This window comes from Ambystoma mexicanum, chromosome 6q (genome assembly GCF_040938575.1).
Source record: "Ambystoma mexicanum isolate Mex_15411 chromosome 6q, UKY_AmexF1_1, whole genome shotgun sequence".
Classification (NCBI taxonomy): Eukaryota; Metazoa; Chordata; class Amphibia; order Caudata; family Ambystomatidae; genus Ambystoma; species Ambystoma mexicanum.
Genome location: NC_090937.1, coordinates 400,850,184 through 400,868,401, shown reverse-complemented (window position 1 = coordinate 400,868,401; position 18,218 = coordinate 400,850,184). Strand labels below are relative to the sequence as shown.

Here is an 18,218-nt window from a genome sequence, read left to right as displayed (position 1 = left end):
AAGGCCTGGAATGTGTCTCTCCCCTGCACGCAGCTTGCACGCAGCTTGCTTGCAAAAACAGAAGCATTGTTAATTTTAAAACAAAGACTTGTGTCTGTAGGCTCGCAAAATTGCAAACTGTTGCTAAATGAATGTTTGAAGGTGTCATACTCGTCACAATTGTCAATCATCGGACCCAGTTCAAAGGACATACAATATGGGCGGTATTGAATGTGTCACCACTGATTGTAAGATGCTTGTTTTGTATATATGTAACTGTTGTACGATTCTCTCTCTCTTGCGTCCCCCGGGGTCTGGAAACACACGTCGCGGGGCATGGGACCCAGTTGGCCAACTGAGACTATTTGCTTTGCAATAAACCCTAGCTTTTGGGAATACAACCTCGTGTCTGGCGTATCAGTTTGTGTGTGGTGATTGTGCCTTGTTTCCATACACGAGGGCCCCTCAGGGGCCCCTTCAATGTAAGGCATTGTTCACTTTAATAAAGGGGACCATTACATTCAAACGCCAACAATGCCTCTTATATTACATAATTTGTTATTTATAATACCCAGAGGTTTATAACCGCGGACACGCGGATCGAACCTGTGTTGCTTTGCGTCGTCTTGTTTCCAAGGTGAGCACTTTCCCCCTGAGCTATCCTAACGGGCTAGCCTCTTCTGCGGCTGCAGAGCTCAGTCCCTGCCCCCATTGTGTCTCCCAGGCCGTTTGCCAACACCCAATTCTGTATGCGGTAAAGAAACAGGCGCAGTTGCAGAGGGCTTATGCACAAATAGGTCCTGCAGCGGGTTTCATCTTTGGGGCAGTGTCCCTGTAACGTTCAACAGCGTTCGCATGGGCTTGGTGAAGTTCAAGAAGAACAGGAGCCGCGCACTGCATCCAGTGAAGGGCAGTGCCTTTGAAACAGGGCGTGATGGCAAAGCATTGAGGTCCATCAGGTGCTTCTTATGGAGCCCCGTACATATGTTCTGAAGAGGTTTCTGCAAGGCTTTTGTGATAATATCACGTGGCGCGACGGCAACGTTCAGCCATTGCTTGTGTGTTTAAAATAAAGGGGGCGTTCCTGCGGTTTTCCAGTGTGCGCCGGGAGCCCGATGAGAGAAGTCCTGTGTCCATGTGTCTCATTACAGGTACAAGGGGCAATGCCCTACCACGGGGGTTCCGGGGGCAGACCACACTATCACAGCTTGAGCCACGTTGGCCTCCATGCACCGCTGTAATAAACTTTCCTTTGCAGAATGTGGTGAGCGACTCCCATTCTTCGTTAATATTTTCCGTAACAGATGTCCTTCATAGCTGGTTGGTAGGGAAAACTAGGCACTAAACTCCTTAGAAGCCAAGGGTTATTAGCATGTGGCTTGCCATGGCACTATATAGTACTTTAGTGAGGATGAGGTAACAATACTCTGAATTAGAGCAAGGAGAGGTAGATATTTTTGCAAAGCCTTTTACTTCACGGAGGGTGAGACATTTAAGGGACTATATATGCCCGAGGTGAAGAAGTCATGGTGCTATGCAAGGTTCTGGAAGGCTGGATGTAAAGGAAGAATGTCGAGGGTTCTGTTGGTGGCCACATTGGTGGCTTGTTTAACCAAGGTGCAGTGTCAAGGTATCAGCTGAGAGACCTTGAGGCAAATAAGTTATGGATTAAGTAGTACAGCACCTCCAACAGTTTAACATATTTTAAAAAAACAATCTGAACCACAGTGAGAGTGGATTGCTGGGATGGCAGTGATGTGAGTGAGTCCATCCTGACTTGCTGTTCAACATAATATATTCCACTGTCTCGCTGGACAGAAAACAATAAGGGAGGGAGTCCAGACAGTAGAGAATCAGGAATAGTAGAGATGCATGACGTGGCTATCAGATAAAACTACCGTAAACTAGTGGAAACTGCTAGACACAGAAGGGGTTAATAACTTAAGAATGAGCCCACCTTCAGGTACATATGGGAACACTGAATCACTATAACTGTATGGAGTTTACATGTCTTTACCTATATAATACCCTTTAAATGTGTATGTGATCTAATAAAGCAGAACAGGTTCCATGTCATTTCCACAAAATACATTACTTTGTAGTAATTTACTTAGTGGAAATTACTTTGACTTTTTACTTCCATTTTTTTAAATGGGGGGATTCCCCCATGCCCACTCCCCCTTCACTACTACCCATACCCCACACTCCAACCCCCCTTTTTTTTACCCCTTAACCTACATATATATATATATGTATATACTTGGGATATATTACTCACCGCAATCGTATTTCTGAGGCTTGTATCTGCTTACATTCACATGCCATGCATAGGACGACATCTAGTGGTAGTCACGGAGTATTACATTTTTTGTTTTTCGAAACTCAAAACGGGTTGTCGACTGGGCGTGTCAATAATACTATCCCTAGTGTGATGTCCACTGTACCCATGGTGCTTCACGTGTCGAGGTCCCATGAGGTAGCATGAAGTGTAGCGTGAGATGTAATAAGGCAGATAAGAAGTGATCAAGCCACAAATGCATCTATGCACCTTCTACTTCAAGAGGGGAGAAAGGGTGGGCGCATGTGAATCTAAGCATATACAAGTATCAGAACAAACAAGTTACTTACCTGTAACTGTTGTTGTCTGGCATGGATTCACATGCTCATGAATATTCCCTGTCGTCAGGCTGGGAATCCTCGGTAAAGAAAAAATCAGTATCAGTTTTGTTTCTGATCTGTCTTTCTTAGTAGTAACCAATCAATGATCTCTGGGTCATACTGCCCCCAGCCAATGACTGCCCTCTCCCTAAGCCCCTCCCCTGGCAGCCATCCTCAGATTTGGTAGCACGTAAAGTGGCAGTATGACCAAGTGAAGAGCCGTAGAGGGGAAGGAGGGAGGGTTCGCATGTGAATCCATGCCAGACCCATGCTGGAGAACAACAGTTACAGGTAAGTAACTTGTTCCTTCTCCATCATGGGGTCTGGCATGGAGTCACAGGCTCATGAATATAAGAATACATAGCAGTACACACATGCACAACCACGGGAGGTGGCAAAGGCACAACATTAAGCATTACATAAACTCAACATTAAGCAACTCTTACCTCCTCACCAGGCCCACCTTCAGGTGAACAGGTTGCGCAGCACTGCTTGGCCGACTCTGGACTCCTCCCTGGAATCCCGGTCGACGCAGTAGAATCTCGTGAAGGTGTGCGTCGACCTCCACGTAGCAGCCCTGCAGATGTCCAGCAGGGCACACCAGATAGGAACGCCGTGGTAGCAGCGATTGCTCTGGTCGAATGGGCTCTCGGACGGCTGGGCAACGGTCAGTTTGCCAACCGGTGACAGTGCATGATGCAGCCGGAGAACCATCTGGAAATGGAAGCTTTCGAGAGAGCCTTCCCTTGGTTCACAGGTCCAAAGTTCACAAACAGCTGTGACGTCTTCCGAAAACTCTTTGTGCGGTCCACATAGAACTTCACCGCTCTAGCTACATCCAGTGAGTGCAAAGTCCTCTCGGCCGGCGACGAAGGCGACAGGAAGAAAACTGGTAACACCAAGGGCTCGTTGAGATGGAAGTCCGATGGCACCTTGGGCATGAAGGAGGGGTGCGTCCTCAGCACCACCCTCGTGTCGTGAAAAGTCAAGTATGGGGGCTTGCAGGATAGGGCCAGATCTCTCCCACACACCGTGCGGAGGTGATGGCCACAAGAAATATTGTCTTCCACAACAGGAACTTCAACGGTGCCGAATGCATAGGCTCGAATGGCGCCCCCATGATCCTGGTCAGCACCACATTGAGCTCCCACACTGGGGCTAGAGCCTTCACCGACAGGAATGATCGGAACAGTCCCTTCATAAATTCCTTCATCAGGCGATGAGACCACAAGGACGCCGTCCTGTAGTTCTGGTTTATCGTGAGATCACTTCCAGATGTATCTTGATGGAAGTGTGAGCTAGTCCAGCCTTGGCCAGCGACAGTAGGTATGGTAGCACTTGTGATGCCGTAATCCGTAGAGGGTTAATCTTCTGTGTACGGCACCAGACAGAGAACCTCTTCCACTTATGTCCATAGCACTTGAGAGTTGAGGACACCCTGGCCTTTGCAAGAACCTCGCTGCAGTCAGCCGGGATATCGTACCCTCCAAACTCTAGTGCTGCAGGAGCCAGGCCTGCAAGTTCAGCGACTCCGGGTTGTGATGAAGGATGGCGCCTCCTTCTCTGGAGAGAAGATCCGCGTCCATCTACAATTTGACTGGTGGAGACGCTGATAAGTCCAGAAGGTCCGGGAACCAGATCTGGTCCTGTGCTTCTTTGGATAGGGCTGGGGATCTGGTTCCTCCCTGCTTCCGGATGTAGAACATTGTGGTGGTGTTGTCAGTGAAGATCCTCACCACCTTGCTCTTGAGGGACGGGAGAAAGGACCTGAGGGCCCAGAAGACTGCTCGGAGCTCCAGGATGTCGATGTGGAGTGGTTTCTCCTCCGGGAGACAAAGGCCTCTCGCATGTAGATCTCCCGTGTGCGCTCCCCACCCCTCCAGGGAGGCATCCGTGGTCACCGTCACCTGGTGAGCTGGGGTCTGAAAGTCTGTGCCAGCCGCAAGATGCGCGCGGATGCCCCACCACCAGATAGCCTGGCGGAATGTCTCGTTGACAGAGATCCTGTCTTCGAAGCTGCCCGTCGCTTGCATCCAACGGTCGTCGAGGAACTCCTGTAGAGGGCGCATCTGAAGTCTGCACAGGCGCACTAGATATATGCAGGAGGACATCATCCCGAGAAGGGACTTGATGGACCTCACCCTGGCCACGTCCGTGGCCAGCAGACGCTGCACCTTGCCCAGGATGACCTTTGTCCTTTCCTCCGACGGCGAGGCTAGTCGCTTAACTCTATCGAGCTTGGCTCCCAGAAACAGTGCGACCCGCGACGGGACCAGGTGGGATTTGGGGAAGTTGATGGAGAATCCCAGGTCTGTGAGCAGCTGGACGGTCTTTGTTGTGTGTTCGACGGCGAGATCCCTTGTTCTTGCCCGGATGAGCCAATTGTCCAGGTAGGGGTAGACGTGGATCCCCGGTAGGCGCAGCCGTGCCACCACCGGTGCCAGGCACTTGGTGAACACCCTGGGCGCCGACTTCAACCCAAATGGGAGGGCCTTCAACTGGTAGTGCCGTCCTTGGATCACGAACCTGAGGAACTTTTGGTGTCCCTTTAGAATGGGGATATGAAAGTATGCATCCTCCAAATCCAACGACGATAGGAAGTCGCCCTCCTCCAGCTGCCCAGCACGTGCTGGAGGGTGACCATCTGGAACTTCTGTGCCTTGATATACTTGTTTAGTCGACGCAGGTCCAGGATGGGCCGCCATCCGCCTGTCTTCTTTCTGACGAGGAAGTATCTTGAGTATACTCCGGAGCCCCAGAGCCTCTTTGGAACAAGCTCGATGGCACCTTTTTTGAGCATCACCTCCAACAGCAGATGATGGACGTGATTCTCCTTCCTGGCCACGGGAGGAATGCGGGGGCACTTCTTTAGAAATTCAAGCGTGTGCCCCTGGGCCAGGGCATCCAGCACCCAACGGTCGGTGGAGATGGACTCCCACACACTGACAAACCTCGTCAGCCGGCCTCCCACCGGGGTGCTTCGGTGGGGGCCCGACGCAACGGCCGGTTCAGTCTTGCTAGGCAGCAGCCTTGCCGCCTTGGCCTCCTTGGCGACGATGGCGAGATCCACCTGACTTGCCTCGTCCCCTGTAGGTCTCTTGCGATGAGGAACGGGCTGCTTGACGGTACGTCGAGGAGTCGCCGCCGAATCCCTTGGAGGCACCTTGCTTGCCTCTGTAGTTCTGAAAGGGCGGCCGTTGCTGCAGAACTCCCAAGGCCCGAGCCGTCTCCGTGTTGGTCTTGATGGCCTGAAGGGACTCATCCACCGTCTTCCCAAACAGGTTGTTCCTGTCGAAGGGCATGTCCAAAACCTTGGCTTGTACGTCATAGCAGAAATCCGTCGCCTTGAGCCACCCCCGCCGTCGAAGGCAAACGCCGTTGCCCAATTGGCGGAAACCGGTGTCGGCAATGTCTGTGGCCACCATTATAACGTGGTCCGATGCCACCTCACCCTCCTGCAGGATCGCCAGGGCCTCTGACCTCTTGTTGTCCGGGAGGAAGTCCAACAGGGGGGGCAATCCTGTACCACAACTCCCTGTCGTAGCGGGCCATAATCGCTAGGGCGTTGGCCGCCTTAATCGTCGTCACCGCAGACAACATGATTCGTCGTCCCATGGCATCTAGTTTCTTTCCCTCACCGTCCGGCGGGGAAGTGGTAGTTGAAGCCGATGCCCCCCCGCTTTCTTCTTGGCCGCTTCCGAGACGACCGAATCTGGGATCGATTGCGCTCTAAGGCACAAGGGGGCAGCGTCGGGGACCCGGTACTTCTTCTCATACCGGTCCCTCTTGGCAGGCATCGTGGACGGGTTCTTAAGGAGAGCAAGTCCCTCGTCCCATATGTCATCAAGCAACGGCACCACGAGGACCGTCTTCCTCTTGGCCTCGCGCCGTTGGTAGAGAAAGCCTTCCTTCTTCTTCTCTTCGGAGCAGAGCTGGAAAAGCTTGGACGCCCTGGCAATCATGGCGTGAAACGAGCCAATTTTGTCGGGTGGGGATGCCCGAGGAATCGGTGACGGGAGGTCAGTTCCCTCGTCACCACCGTTGTCATCTGTCCCCGTCGTGGCCGTATCTGTTCCTGTGTCATCCCTCGGGATTGGGGAAGGAGACAAAGGCTGAGAGGGCCGTGTGGGCTGAAAGGCGGGGCTGGATGAATCCTCCTCCTCTTGCTTGGAGGGCTTCCCGACGGACCCGGCTCAGTCGGCTCGTCCGTCGGGGGTAGGGACAATCTCATCCTTATCTCCGTGCATAAGGTTTGGATTGCCGTCAAAATGGCCGCCAAGTTGTCCTGTGGCTCGGGCTGCGACGGGCGCGACGGTTGCTCCTCCTCCACAGGAGCCTCGTTGTCGCCACCCTCGCTCTCGTGGGGATCTCTCCCGTGGGAACGGGCCTCTTCCAAATTCTTGTCGAGTCCCTCTTCGACTTCAACCAGCTCCTCCTCGAGGGCTGTGTCCGTGTCCGTAATGGCCACTGCCCCCCCTTTTTCCACCGGGGTCTTCACGGGGGTCTTCTCGATGGGCTTAAAACAGGATTCCCTCCACGGAGGCAGGGAAACTCTGGGCCCCGAGGTCGCCTCCACTGGGGTAGCCTCCACAGGCTTCGCACGGGCCGCAGCGACTCCCTCAATAGAGGCCTTGGCCGGGTGAATCAAGGCCCTCACCACCTTGGGCGCGCTTGAGGCCTTCACCTTAGGGGGAGGGTCACTGCCTCGCTCCCCTTCGGCCAGTTCCTTCGAGATCGACCGGGGCCTCTCCAGAAGCTTAGCCGGGTTCTCGGATTTTCTCTTCCCCGTGCCAGAGCGTTGGCTCGTGGTTGATGGCGTCAGTGAAGGTGTGCCCTGCCTGGAAGCCTAGGAGCCCAACCGTTCGGCGTTCCCGGTGCCCGCGGACTAGTGGTGCTTTGCCTTCTGTTGGGCCCCCATCTACCGGGGCGCCCTCACAGGACTTAGAAGACCGCTCAGACTTCTTCTTCTTCTCACCTACTGGGCCTTCCAGCCAGTTGGCGAGACGGGTCCGACGATCCCTCATGGTCCGTTCCGACATGCTCATGCAAAACGCACAGTCCTTCTCCACGTGCGTTTTGTCTTCGTGAAGGCAGTAGAGGCACCTTGAGTGCTTGTCCTCCTTGAACAGATTCTGTAGCTTGCATCCAGGGCAGTTCCTGAACAGCTTGCTGGGTGTTGAGCTTCCTTTCTCCTGGGCCATGTCCACAAGGTAGGCCTCAGAAATTTCTGGAATCCTCCAAGAAGCGTAGCTCGACGAAAACTTCACTCTTGTGGGGCGTAGAAAAATCCAAAATGAGTCCCCGTTGATCGGAAGTAGAAACGGTGGAGCTTGAGGCTCGATTTAACCGAAAAATTAGAAAAATCACTTTGAAAAAGCGTGAGACACATAGAAAAAGCTCAATAACTACAGCTATGAACGTGCGGTAAAAATCTGAGGATGGCTGCCAGCGTGGGGCTTAGGGAGAGGGCAGTCATTGGCTGGGGGCAGTATGACCAAGAGATCAGTAATTGGTTACTACTAAGAAAGACAGATCAGAAACGAAATTGATACTGATTTTTTCTTTACCGAGGATTCCCAGCCTGACGACGGGGAATATTCATGTGAAACCATGCCAGACCCCATGCTGGAGAAATATGATTACTGTGAGTAATGTATCCCTTCTGAGGCTTGTGGATCTGTTTAGATGACATGCTATGCATAGACTAGCGAGCAGTCACTGGAGAAGGAGGTGGATTGTGAGAAAGTACAGCCGCAAATAGATGTTTTAGCACCGCTTGTCCCACCTGTGAATATGATTTAGAATGTGTGTCAATGCAGTAATGCTGAGTATAGGTAAGGTATATATGGAACTCCAAGTAGCTGCTTGCAAATGTTGTATAGAGGGACGTTTGCAATAAATGCCACAATAGCTCATGTACCTCTGGTAGAGTGAGCTCTTCGTGTGAAAGGCAGGGTTTTCTTTGATAGGGAATAGCAGAGCTGTATGCACTTAACTATCCATTTCGAGATGGCGTTCTTTGAAATGTGATCACCTTCCCTGCCAGGTGCTATGGAGAGAGACGGTTGATCTGTTTTCCATAGTGGTTTTGTCTTGTTTACATAATACAGAACTGCCCTCCTTACATCCAGTTTATGGAGGCTTCTCTCAGCTGAGTCTGATGGATTTTGAAAGAAAGTGGATAGTTCAATGGACTGGTTAACATGGAACTTGGATATGATTTTAGGTGAAAACCTAGGGTGTGTTCTAAGTACCACTATGCCTTGTGGATGTCTTGCACTGACAGTGCTTGTAACTCACTGACCCACCTTATAGAGGCGATGGCTACTAAGAAAGCTGTCTTTTAAATTAGGTGTTTGAGATTGGATTTGTGCATAAACTCAAAGGGGGGGTCCATGAGCTTGGAGAGTACCACATTAAGACCCAACTGGGAGGAGGGATGGACATCGGATGGTAAAGTCTCTTTACTCCCTCCATGAAAGCCTTAAAAACTGGAACCTTCCACTAGGACACCTTGTTCTGTGAAGTGGTGTACAAGGACAGAGCCGCAAGGTGAGCCTTGATGGAGTTAAATACTAGTCCAGAGTCTAGTAATTAGAGCATGTAGTGAAGAATGTTTGATGGGGTAAATTCAATTGGATTTAGACCTTTTGATGGGTAACATATCACAAATCTTTTCCATTTGTTGAAATAACAGTGCCTGGTGTTGGTTTTTGTGCCTCCTTGAGGATATCCATACACCTTCGAGGTCATTTTAAGTGTCCAAACTCTATGACTTCAGGAGCTAGGCTGCCAAGCTCATAGAGTGAGGATGTGGCTGGAGTGTAGTCCATCCGTGCTGGGACAGCATGTTGTGGGGGCACAGAAATTTGATAGGGTTGTACATCGTCAGTTTGAGCAGATATGAAAACCATGGTTGTCTTGCCCACATAGGGGCTATCAGGATTAATGTGGCTTTTTACTGATGCATCTTGTGCACTATGCTGCAGAGGAGAGGTGTTGGGGGAAAAGTGTAAGCAAATTTCCCTGACCAGCTCATCCACAGGGCATTCCCGTTGGACTGTGGTTGGGGAAAACTGGATGGGCATTGTGCTTTTAGGTTTGTGGTGAAGTCTGAAGGAGGATAACCCCACAGGGAGAAGACTTTGTCTAGAATTTCTCTGCCTGTGTTTGCAGGACACAAGTCTAGTACAGGTCTAGGACAGGGCGCATTGTAAGGTCTTTCTTTGACACAAGGAATTTGTTGAATAGATACCCTTGTTTACCTGGTTTGCCAGGACGATTTCTATAGCGTCCTTTTCCAGCAGTGATTTCACCTCTTCTAGTAGAATGTGTTGTTCCTCCATCGTTGCTTGTCTCTGTCTTGGTGGGTGGTTTGATGGTCTCTGTATGAGCTCTATACAATAGCCTCCTTCCACGATGGATAGTACCCACTTGTCTGACGTGACCCCTTCCATGCGTGGGTAAATTGAGAAATGCAACCTCCTACTAGAGAGGCATGGGAGGGGACCTGGAGCGTGTCGTCATTGCCTTGGGAGGGGTTAGCCTCTGGTTGAGGAGGCTCTGCCTTTATTCCTCGACCTTCTGTGGCCCTTTTGAAAAGTCTGCTGGGAGGATTGCCCCTGCGAGGAACCGCAAGATGATACTTGTTCCCTCTGATTATAGTTAGAGGAGCATTGGGAGTTTTATCCTCGAAATCGGCATGTATCAAACACACCTCTTTGAACAAAGGGTTTGTTAGTAAGCTGTCCTAGGTGTCGTACTGTTCTTTAGCACTTTTCAGTACGTCCTTGACTGCTTTCCTAAATAAGGCATTTGGTTTGATTGGCATATTGAGTAGGGTGGCTTGAGTTTCCAGCTTAAAGCCGGATAGTCTTAACCATGCATGGCGCTTAATAAGATTACCCTCTGCTACTATACGGCCTGCATTATCTCCTGTATCCAGATTATTTTTTAGGATGCAGTTGGCCACCTGCTTACCCTCAGCCACTGTGTTCAGAAGCTGTGATTTAAAAGGCTCTGGGGTGTAGTTGATCTGTTTTAGCATTTCGTCCCTTTTATGGCAGTTGTAACTTGCCAAAAGAGTGGTGTTATTCACTATTTTTACTTGGTAATCAGCCGAGAAAGCTACTTTCCTGCCCAGTTTTTATATGTTTTGCTCTCCTTATTATTATTAGGAGGGGCATCAGCAGAGGCTAAGGGTGTGCCTGCCTTCTTTCTTGGGGCAGTTACGATGAGAGAGTTGGGCTTTAATTGACCGTTGCTGTACAAGGGGTCGGAGGGGGCTGGCCAGAAAATGTTCTCAATACGGTGGTTAACTGCCCTCGTAAGGTTGGGGGTGAGTAGAGAAGGCTGGAAGTGCCTCTTGATGGACTGCAGAAGTGGTGTAAACTGTGCTGCAGACTTTTTATCCCCAAGGATGTCTTCTACAAAATCTTTGTCCAGCTGTGCCTCTTGTGTATCGATCCTGAAATGTGCAGCAGCCTATAGGAGGAGTTAATTGTACTGCAGCTGATTATCCACAGGGGAGTCAGCCATGGGTTGATCATGGTGGTCCGGAGATTGTATGATGTAGACGTCATCATCATCGTCATCATAATAGGGGTCTGTGTCATATAGGCCCCCTTGGTCCCATAGTGAACCAGGATCTTGAGAGCCTGAAGTGTCAATGTATTAGAGATCCTATGAATGATCTAGTCGTGGTTTTCTGGCAGCAGGTTGGTCTTTAGCTGCCTCGGTTTTCTGGCAGCAGGTTGGTCTTTAGCTGCCTCCCCTTGTTAGGGCCCTTGGAGGTTTATTGTATTTATTTCTTTATTGATTTATTGGTTGCTTGTTAGGCGCTAATACAATAAAAACATACTGTTTCAAAGCACCCACAAGGGATACACAATATTTAAGAGCATTGGCGGGGGGGCGGGGTAGAGGGAAGGGATGAACCTACTATGCCTCGTGAGTATTCAGAACGTGCAAGTGCAGTAAGGAAGGGGGAATACGAGGTAAGTACTGGGGAGTCCGAGCTCATGAGTGAGCCACAGATGAAGTGCTAGGAATGTTCAGTGCTACACATACTAGGGTCACAAGAGGTGTAAGTGTGAACTTCCAGGGCGGGGGGTGTACAGATGCAAGTGCCTGGATAGACAGGAGCTGGGCAGAATTGGTGTGGGATGTCAGGGCCCCAAGGATGCATAAGGGCCAAGGACACCAATACATCAACTGTAGGGTTAGCAGAGGGGGGAGGAGGGAAGGAGGAGAAAAAGAGGAATGTCTTAAAGAGCTTCCGGGATTTGAGAAGATCCTGCTCAAGGTGCAGGGTGGGGTGGGGGGCATATTCCAAAGTAGGGATTCCGCTGAAGAGAGTGAATTAACCCACGCCCTCTGTTTAGCAAGACGCTTTACCAGCCCAGACAGCCTTGTGGATGATGCAGAAAGATTTGAATTTGATCTGTGCAGCACCCGGGAGCCAGTGATGACTTTTAAGTGCAGGAGAGATGCAGTCCCTGGGCTTAAGGCCAAGGATAAATCTTGCTGCCCTATTCCAGATTAGCTGAGGGGTCGCAGTGTGGAAGATGGTAGATTCAGGAGGAGGCTGTTGCAGTGGTCAAGCCTAGAGAGGACTAGGGCTTGGGTCACATTAAACCTCTGAGGGAAAGTGATGAAATGTAAAATTCCTTTGAGAAGGAAGAGCTGACAATGTCCAGAGGGTGAGGGAGGAAGGCGTGACAGGAGTTGAAGATGACCCAAGTCCCAAGGAGGAAGGCCAGAGTGAGGGGAAGAAGGAGAGAGCCGGGGTCCCGATGGGAAGGATCTCAGTTTTACAGCCGTTGAGGCACAGATCATTGGATGCACACCAGGACTGGATGGCAGAGAGGCAATCAGAGATGATAGAGGGTGCAAGAGGGTGAACAGGGAGTTTGAAAAAGAGCTGTGTGTCATCTGCATAGCACTGGAAGTTGGAGGAGATAGAGGAGGTGAGGCGTGCAAGGAGAGCAAGGTAGATGTTAAAGAGCCAGCGGAGAGTATAGAGCCCTGAGGGACAACACCGGTGGAGAGAGAAGAAGATGAGGAGAAGGGGCTCAGGATGACTTGGGAAGAGCGGTTAGTGAAGAAAGAGGTCAGCCAGTCCAGTGCCCATTCTGAGATACGAAGTGTATCATGGAGCCTTTGTATGAGGATGGAATGGTTGACTGTGCCAAAGGCAGAGGAGAGATCTAGAAGGATAAGGGCAGCTGGGGTGTTGGAGTCCAGAGATGTGAGCAATTCATCACAGGTGTTCAGAAGAGAGTTTTTCGTCCCCCGGATGCTCAGAATCCAGATTGATGGTCGTGGAGACCACCAACAATTCAGTGTGTGAGTTGAGCTGGGGCAAGGCCAGCTTCTCAAGCAGCTTCCCCAGGAACAGGGTGATGGAAATAGAGCGGTAGCTGGCAGGGCAAATAGGGTCACAGGATGGTTTTTTCAAGAGTGGGCACTGATGTCCCCGGGCCTGATGGTCTGCGCGTTATAAATAAACAAATACAAATACAAATACAAAGGAGTGCTTAAGGGGAAGGGGAAAGATCCAGTGACGAAGGAGTGATTTCAGAAATCAGCAAGAACAGGGGCAAGAGAGCTGATGTTATCCTTGTGGTCCTGGATGAGCAAGGCAAGACCTTTTTAGAAGAGACCTTCATGGAGTGGACAACTCTGGTAACTTCATCAGGTGTGACAAGGGAGAAGGGGGAGGAGAGTTGTAGGGGTGGGGAGTGTGGGATGTGTTATGCAGGAGTGTAGAAAGGGCAGTCAGGATGTCCTGAGTTTTGGTGGCAAAGTGTTAGGCCTGTGAATTGCAGAGGGCCTGGGAAGGAGACATGGAAGACGAGACTGCGGAAGGGTTGGCTAGTTCCCTGAAGATATTGAAAAGTTCAGCCATGTTATTGGATGCGCCTGAAACCCGTGCCTGTATATAGGCTCTTTTCTTTGCAAGGATGGTGAATCTGTATTGCCGTTGGAGCCGGCGGCAGGCCAATTTGTCAGAGGATGAGCCTGATGTTAGCCAATTCCGTTAAGCTGCCCTGCACTTTCGTATGATCATATCATATCATCTATGACCCGCATTCTTCAGCATGTGCAAACGTGCTAAACACAAACATGACATATGCTGGTTAGCAGCAACCTCAGAAAAGCGGCACCTTCAACTCAATGGTCACCGTTACGTAAACCCACATTTTAGAAACGTGGAAAGAGGAATCTAAACATAAAATTAAATGCAAGAGGCCCCCACATGAGCATCCAAGCGAGTGCCCCACCACTCCAAGAGCAGTATAAGTGTTACAGAACCAAACCGACCTCACTCAGCAACTCAAACTAGCTCAACTTCCTTGGGAATAACCTGCATCTGTGGATGGAGAGAAAACCAACTTCGGGAGTGAAGATGCCTCAAAAAGCTGCTCAGCCACCTAAGAGATGGGAGCCCCATCAAAGGGAACGCTGTCTGGCCCTGGTGAAAAAGCGGGGAAACCAGAGAACACCCTAACCATGCCTGCCAAAGCAAACTCAACAAAGAGGAGGAGGGAATAAAACGGCAGCAGACAGGGCCACTTGAATAAGTGAAGCTGAGGGAAAACAAACGCATACAATAAAAAAAAGCAGCAACGGGTACTATGGACATAACTACAGTTCTCACCGACCATCAGAGCCCTAATGCCAACCCAAGAAGGAGAAGAAGCGCTGCCAAAAGGCAAACAAAGCTGCCTGCAATGGGTACTGCTTCTCAAGAGAAGCAGTAGACACCTAAATGTAAAAACAACAGGTGAATGTGTGACAGACTGAAAAAGGCCGCCCAGGACAAAAAACCTGAGAACCACTTAACCAGGGCCTAGGATGGGACCACCACCCAGGGTACTGTCATGCAATGCACCCAAACAGGTTGGTACAGAGTACCCCCAGAAAACATCTAACTTGCAGGATACCAAGTTCCTGCCTCTTAATTCATACTTTGCAGGGCTATGACTGACAATCCTAAAGTATACTATCTGCGTAAGGCCCTCGTTAAAGCTCTGCCCTGTATGTATGGTCACGCTACTTTTACTTACACGCAGCCTCGTGGCATCTTCTTGACACCACTTGCCCACTAAACAACAGCAACTTGCACGCTTGCAATGAAATAGGTTTAAGTACAAGTTCCAGAATTGAAAGCACCCATTACCCAAAACATAGAACCAGTCAAAGGTGACATGTGACCAGCAATCCGTGCTGAAGAGAAGACACAAAGCTGCTCGGCAATTCCTTGACTTCCACAATCTGCAGCACGCCAAATCATTGAAAAGGAAGAGGAGGCGAGTGCTGTATCTCCTCCCAGAACCACAATCCGAATCATGGCTGTGAAAATCCTGTCTGAAACCGGGCGCAGCTTCTTCTTCTTCTTCTTAATTATCGGAGGCGTGGGCACACCCACGCAGGCGCTTCCCCATCCTATAGGATGATGTGCACCGTATCCACTAATTATTATTTAGCTCCATTTAAACTCACAACTCCTCCCACCTCCCCGTCTGCCTCACAAAATCCAACATCACACTACTCCTCCTCCTGCCTCTCTCCCCATCACCTCCCAGCAAAACCCTCCCGCTCAGCTCAGCCACACCCAACGCAGTCAACCGAACCCTCATCAATTCTCTCTCTGCAACATGTCTCTCACACCTAATCAAAAAATGTCCCACCGTTTCAGGCACCCCACACACCGCACAGTCCCTTGATTCACGCTTCCCTATTCGAAATAGACAGTCATTCAGCCCCACATGACCTATCCTCAACCGATTCAGCATCACCTCCTCCCACCTCCTCCATTCTGAACTCCCTGCTTCCACCTTCGCCGACACTTTCCCACAAACACCGAACATCCACCTGCCCTTCACCCCACTCACCCACCTCTCCTGCCACTCATCCAGGATCCGTCTCACCATCACAGCCTTCACCTCATCCACACTCAAAGGCAACCTCACATCAACCGCTCCCCTCCTCATACCCTCACCCGCCGCCAGATCCACCAACTCATTTCCCAAAATGCCACTGTGACTGGGAATCCACGCCAACTCCAAATCCATACCCCCCGCGCACACACCGATCAATCTTCATCCTAATGTCCAAAATCACATCCTTCCTATCACCATCCCCTGCCACAATCGCCTGCAACCCACTCAATGAATCCGAGAACACCACCACTTTCTCATACCCCAACTCACACACCCTATAAATCGCCAATGCAATCGCCACCAACTCAGCCGTACAAATAGACACATCATTCGTCAGTTGTCCTATTTTATACTCCCCAGTGCTTTCTAGATAATACGCCATTCCCACTCTCCCAGACACAGGATCCTTTGAACCATCCGTAAACACCTTGTATCCTTCCTTTCCTGCCACATACTCCTGACCCAAAGCTTTGATCTCACCCCGCATACCTCTCTTCTTCGACACCACATTCGCCAACTCCAAACACAAGAGATCTCATCATCCACCTCGGCCTTCTCTCCAAATCCGTATCTGTCACAATCATCAAATCACCCACACCCCACTGCACTCCCTTCTCCCACATGTGAAACCCAAAAGTGCCCCCTTCCTCCTCCACCGATCCCTGTAATAGTCAAACCTCCAGTTATACTTCAAACATTCACGCACCAGATGAGCCACACTCTTCGCACTGCCCTTCACCCACCATCTCATATTTAACGCATCCCTCCTCAACCCCAATGGCATCTCCCCCACAGCACCTGAACCGCATTCACTGGAGAGGACCTCATCACACCCGAACACACCCTCAATGCCCTCGCCTGTACCCTATCCAACCGCAACTTCTGACTCGACATATAGCCCACTGACACCTGACACCCAAAATCCATCACACTCAAAATCAACCCCTTATACAACATTCGTAAACACTTCTGTTGCGCACCACATTCTTTCCCAGTCACCGCCCGCAACAAATTCAGCCTACGTTTACTTATCCACCACAACATCCACTTGCACCACGCGGGGATAAACAGAGTGCAGGGACTGAGGGATGCACCCTGACGTGTTAGCGGGGCGGAGTAGGAGCAGGAACAGTTTTACATAAATCCATGACAACCTCCCACCACCCACACATAGACATCCCGGAAATGACCAGCGGTAAACGGCCAGATTAGCACATCTTTGGATAAACCATTTATCCTGAGTGTCTGGCTCTGCCCCCTGAAATAATCCCTGCTTTCTCTCAGGTCCCCTCCCTGCTCTAGCCAGGCCGTCGCAAACAAAGAAAATGGCGCAAGAGAAGCATCCAGTGCAGTGCCTATATTGCAATTAAAATAGACAAAATATGAATTCCTAAACGAGAGGCCAGGTTTAAATGCCTACATTGCAAATGGTGTTGGCACACTATTGGCGCTAAGCTTAAAGGGCTGGCATGGTCGTCTTTTCCCTGGAAATGACTCCATGCCATGAATGAAAGACTTTGGCAAAGACAAGGAATGAAGTGGTAATATCGATTTTTTTTTTTTAAACTGTGCTTTTCTCAATATGTAAACTTGCTGCTTCTTTGGTATTTTCACACCGGCTCCATTCACAGAACATGTAAAGCACTGCTCCCAAGAGACGCAGCAATGCCTTTCAGGGACACATTGTTGTACGCGCTGCTAAATACAATCATTTGCATGGTTTGTGTTTCCTGTAACAGAGTGAAAAACACAATGCCAAGAGAAAAAACACCCGAAATCAGCTTTGCCGTTTATGATGGTCCAACACTCCCGATGGTAACAGGAAATAAAGTATAGAAACCAACTGTAGAACTACAGTAGTCTGAGACAGCCTGGTAATGGATCGGCTGACAATACACGTGCACAAAAAACACACTTTTAGAGATGGGTCGCACTTACTGTCCTGCACCACATCAAAATGAGGCCTGCCCTCCTCTATGAACTTGAGGTGGGCCAGTCTCCCCTCAATCATTTCTCCATCTATAAACTTTCCGTAAAGCGCAGTCTTCCCATCGGGGTACACATATGCTATCTTCTCTCCGGTCATCTCCCCATCTTCATTCACTTCTCCAACAAGGCTGCCCCCATCCTGGTGGTCAACGAAAAACAAGATGTTAGGAAACAGTGTGCTGCTATTTATTAATCAGGTTGTTTTCAACTGAAAGCACAAAGATAGCGGCACCATTAATATTTAGGTAAATACTGAAATTATACTAAACTACCAAATAAAGTTCATTTTATTTTCCATTTCTGAATTTTACAAAGTGGAACACCACATGAAATGTTTTGGAATACTGTACAGATAGAGAAATAATCCATATTACAAAACTACAACTTAAGAAAACACATGTCTACTATCACAATACACTGCAGGGCCATTCATTCCCAATGCTACAAGAAATTATTTATATTTGCAGGTGCTCCTGCACATATAAAATACAGACCAATGTAATAGATTAACCAATTCCTAATACACAACTAAAGAAAGGTTTGAATATCAAGATATCAATTTGTGTTCTTAAAGCAGTGCAAATTGGTTATGTACAATGCGCCTCTTCCAGTTGAGTCCTAATTGTTTCCTCAAAAGGTAGAAGA

General features: G+C 49.7%; 1 protein-coding gene across 1 annotated transcript in view; it reads right to left on the bottom strand.

Moving 5' to 3' along the window:
• The window catches only part of SETD7 (SET domain containing 7, histone lysine methyltransferase), a 428,942-nt gene that overhangs the window by 188,789 nt on the left and 221,935 nt on the right, over positions 1-18,218 (bottom strand). Inside the window, exon 4 of the mRNA XM_069630897.1 lies at positions 17,523-17,712. Coding sequence (XP_069486998.1) covers positions 17,523-17,712 — 190 coding nt within the window. The remainder of the gene's footprint in view (positions 1-17,522; positions 17,713-18,218) is intronic.